Here is a 4,608-nt window from a genome sequence, read left to right as displayed (position 1 = left end):
AATTGGGTGGGGCGGGGTCTCAGGGAATCAGGGCGAAGCAAACCGCAATGGTTGCTCTGCCTGAGAGAGGTCCCAAGGTCTCTGTGTCCTGCGGCCCCATGCAGGAACAATGATCACTGCAAGCACCTCTGCGGGAAAGCCGCCCTCGCGTTCTGGTTCAATGCCAGACAGTCCAGTTTCTTCCCATATGAGTCTGGGTTCCAAGAGTCTCACCCTTTCACCTCTGTACCTCCTACCAGCTTTAATGTGCTTTTCTCTTTCCTTCTAGTTATAGAATTTCCACTTAGCCAGCCTTCCCATGGTTCTGGATGATATTCATTTTGTCTTTTAGTTGTAGTTTTGATGTGGTTGTGTGAGGCAGCAAGTACAATTGTGTACCTATGCTGCCATCTTGGTTCCTCTCGAAGCTTTTTGTTGTTGTTGTTGCCCACAAAAACTTAAAGCTTGTGTATTTGGCCCATGTTAGCCTTTGAGTTTGACATGCTTGCTCTACAGTAAACATTCCCAACACAAAGCAAGTACACAGGCAGGTGAGGAAGGGTACTGTACTGGAGCCTGCAAGTAGAGGACAGCTCAACCAAGTTAAGTCTACATCCCAGGTCCCCTATAATAGGCCTAGTGTAGACCTCTGTAAGCCATCTGGTTTCAAGACACATATCTTCTATATATGCTAAATATGTCATTGTACATTACACCTTCTTGTCCCACCTAATGGTTATCCTAAAAACATAATACACTAGTCCCCATTTTTCCACAGGGAATTCACTCCAAATCTCCCAGTGAATACCTGAAACAACAAATAGCACTGAACTCTCTATATACTATGGTTTTTCTATACATACATGATAAAGTTTAATTTATAAATTAAGCAAGTAAAAGGTTAACAATAATAATTAAAAATAAAATAGAAAATTATAACAATATATTGTAATAAAAGTTATGTGAATGAGGTCTCCCTCTCTCTCGTACTGCACTGTGCTCACCCTTATCATGATGATGTGAGATGATACAATGCCTGCGTGATGAGATGAAGTGAGGAGAATGACATAGGCCAGTAGTCGGCAAAATGTGGCTCAGCCAACTGCGGCTTGCGAGCCACATGCGGCTCTTTGGAAGAGTGTGGCTCTTCCACAAAATACCGACTTCTGCGCATGGGCCACGAAGTTTCAATCACACTGTATGTGCGCGCCGCACGTGGTATTTTGTGGAAGGGCCACATTCAAGGGGCCACAGAGCCGCATGTGGCTCACAACCCGCAGTTTGCCGACCATGGACAGGCATAATGATATTGCCTTAGGCTACTATAAGGACTACTTGAACACAAACATTGCAATACCGGGATAACCGATCTGATAACCCAGATGGCTACCAAGTGACTAATAGGTGGATATGCTAGACAAAGGGATGATTCAAGATGGGCAAGATTTCATCACACTAGTCAGAAGAGTTTTCCATTTAAAACAATGAACTGCTTATTTCTAAAATTTTCCATTTAATATTTTCAGACCATGGCTGATCGCAGATAACTGAAATGGAAAGCAAAACTGTGAATAAGGGGCGACTTCTGTACAGACATAGGTCTAAGACAGGGTGGGGAATTTTTTTCTGCCAAGGGGCCATTTGGCTATTTATAACATCACTTACCGGCCATAGAAAATATCAACTTAAACTTAGCCTGCTATATTTGGTCAAACATTTAATTAATTCACCCCAATGCGTTGGCAAGGCCAGACCAAAAGGATTTTGTGGGCCTTATACTGCCTGCAGGCCGGAACGTTCCCCAACCCTGGTCTAAGATAACAATCCCTTAAAAAATTGTTATTAAATAAATATAAAGATTCTAAAATAGCATGAAATAAATAGGATTTATCTAAATCTGAAAATTCACAAGTCACACATTTTTTCCTCTAAACTTACAAATAATTTCAACCAAGCTATTATCAGAGAATTATTTAAAACAAATTTCAGGGTACTTCCTATCTCTTGAATGCATACAGCCCTGACATAACTAATATTCACAATGACCTCAACATCTTTGTATCATGTGGTAACTGATAAGGAATATGAATGTGAGCATCTGAAAGGATCCAAATCACACAAAACCTGTCTAAAGTAGTTTTAAAAGAAGAAAAAAAATCAGTTTCCAGACAAAACAAGTTCTTATTGTTCATTACAGAAAACTTAAGTTAGAATAATTTTATGACTAAATGTATTGAGAACATGCGGTTGAAGATTTATATTTTATTTAAAGCATAACTATTACAATTCCTGTAAGAATATTAAAGTATTCACACCACAAATTTTCCTATTACATTATACAAACATAAGCTCACTTAAATGAAATCAGTATCAGAGCTCAAGTTTTTAAGCAGTATAATTTAATTAAACACTTCTAATCTATGCAAATAGGTTTTTCCAAAGGAGTATATTTTTTCTAAACTATGCTATTTTGTTTTAATAAATCAAGCATAGTATCAATAAAAATGCAATAATAGGAGCTATCCTATATTTCATGTCAAAATATATTCTTTCTGAGACTTTGCTTATTACTCAAGAAGGCTACAAAAGACAGAAAAGCATTTATAAAGAGCAATCAGTATTCAATTGTTATAATAAAGAAGCTTTCTGAACATAACTGGGAGATGATGGTGATGGTCATAATGATGGTAAGGGTGACAACAATTTTAATGACTTAGTCTAAGATGCTTTTACTGGGGAGGGAAAAAAAATCCTGATAAAATGTCATTAAAACTTATTTATAGGTCATCTTACTAATTGTAAGTCCAGTGTGCTATTTTATAATTCTCTAAGCGCAAAAATTACATCTCTAAGAAAATACCAAAGCCATTCATTTACTTATTTTTCTAACTCCTCAGCAATGGCTTGCAGCATGACAGATGTCATGAAAATGTACTTAAGACCCATCTGTACCATTAGAAGCTTCTTCCACCCTCCTTTACTGCCATACAATTCCTATGGCTCATCTTGGATGGTTTAATCCTTAAGTTAGAGAAAGACTAGACTGAAAACATCATGTGGTAACTGATAAAGAATATAAATCAGAGCACCTTAAAGGGTCCAAATCACACAAAACCTGTCTAAAGTAGTTTTAAAAGAAGGAAAAATATGCCAAAAAAAAAATCAGTTTGCCAGACAGAAAATTCAATGATTTTCACAAATGCCAAAAGGCTAATCATGAAGTTTTCTATAATGTTAATTAAATTATATCTTAAGAGAGAAGGAAAGAACAGATATATATGCAACAAATTAGGTTATTCAAATTTTGTCAAAGATTTGAAAATTCAGGTATAGCCTACACCGTACCAAAACTCTGAGCATTAGATAATGGCTGAGGACAAACACTCAATAATGATATAGCTAACAAAACAAAGTCCAACAACATTTTCCTCTAGTGAAATAAAGTTAATAAGTTAGACAGACCTTTTAGTTTCCTCTGTGACATTTTCAGTTGTCAATTAAAAAGGATTAAAATGTAAAGGCATTTGGAGTTTCCCAAAGGATCAGATAGTGAGGAAAATAGAACGTAATAAAGAAAACAACTCTCCATTATGTCTCAAGAGCCAGACAACAAAACACTTCAGGTTACCTCAATGTCACTTGTGAAAAAAGAGTCCCTGAGCCAACCTTTCTAAGCAATGTTCAATAAATTAAAAAAAAAAAACTGTAATAAAGCCATATATTATGTGTTCTTCAGCCAATTTATTCAATTAACCCATATCTGCAGAGGGTCCACAGGGTATTATATCACTTACGAGAGAAATTCTAAAAGAAGATAAAATATATTCTTTGACTTCCAGGCCTCTGTTAGTCAATGTCAGAAAAAAGAAAATAAAATCAATACAGTATAGGGAATCCATAGACGTTATAGATTGGGAAACTATCAATATTATTGGTTTTTTTTTTAAAAAAAAAAACCTGAGACTTTTTAAGCAATAGGAAGTAAATGCAGGCAGGGCAAAACAAAAGATAAGAACCCAAGGATGTGATAAAGAACAGTGAGGGTAATTCAAAGCAGAAAGGCACAAGCTTTCCACATATGCATCTATGTAGACAGCAACACTGTAGCAATCAGAGGCAGAGATGGGGACATGATGACTGGTAACAGCTGCAAAACGTGCAACTGAAAACTGAGCCACAAGGCTAAGGGATAGCAATAGCCATTATCCAATGGGAGTGTTCACCAAAATTACAGATATATTAGAGATTTCATAAATAGAAGAGGTTTACTACTTACCCGATTTATATGGTTGCTCCTTAAAATAATGTGCAGTAGAGTTTTCTCAAATTCTTCCAACTTCTTGGAACACGTTTTAAGAATATGACTAGATAAGCTACAATCACTGAGCAGTCTAGCTAAAGTAGCAACAGCTTCTGTCCAAAAGCTTGACAGAGGAAATTTTGGGTCACGGTAAAAAGTGATCAGGCCTTCTAGCAACTGAAAAACAGAATCAGATACCGTGGAAGAGGTGCTCTCCAAGTGGCTTAAGTCTGTTTTAAGACTCCCTGATTCTGTCCAGTTCTTCAGTTGAAGTAGATGTTGCAAAAATTGCACGTGAGAAGACAAAGGATTTTTTGAAGTCGCACAGT

General features: G+C 36.7%; 1 protein-coding gene across 1 annotated transcript in view; it reads right to left on the bottom strand.

Moving 5' to 3' along the window:
* The window catches only part of MEI4 (meiotic double-stranded break formation protein 4), a 154,181-nt gene that overhangs the window by 91,072 nt on the left and 58,501 nt on the right, over positions 1 to 4,608 (bottom strand). The window contains exon 4 of the mRNA XM_006772205.2: positions 4,256 to 4,606. Coding sequence (XP_006772268.1) covers positions 4,256 to 4,606 — 351 coding nt within the window. The remainder of the gene's footprint in view (positions 1 to 4,255; positions 4,607 to 4,608) is intronic.

This window comes from Myotis davidii, unplaced genomic scaffold (genome assembly GCF_000327345.1).
Source record: "Myotis davidii unplaced genomic scaffold, ASM32734v1 scaffold104, whole genome shotgun sequence".
NCBI classification, from domain to species: Eukaryota; Metazoa; Chordata; class Mammalia; order Chiroptera; family Vespertilionidae; genus Myotis; species Myotis davidii.
This window is presented reverse-complemented; position numbering and strand designations above follow the sequence as displayed.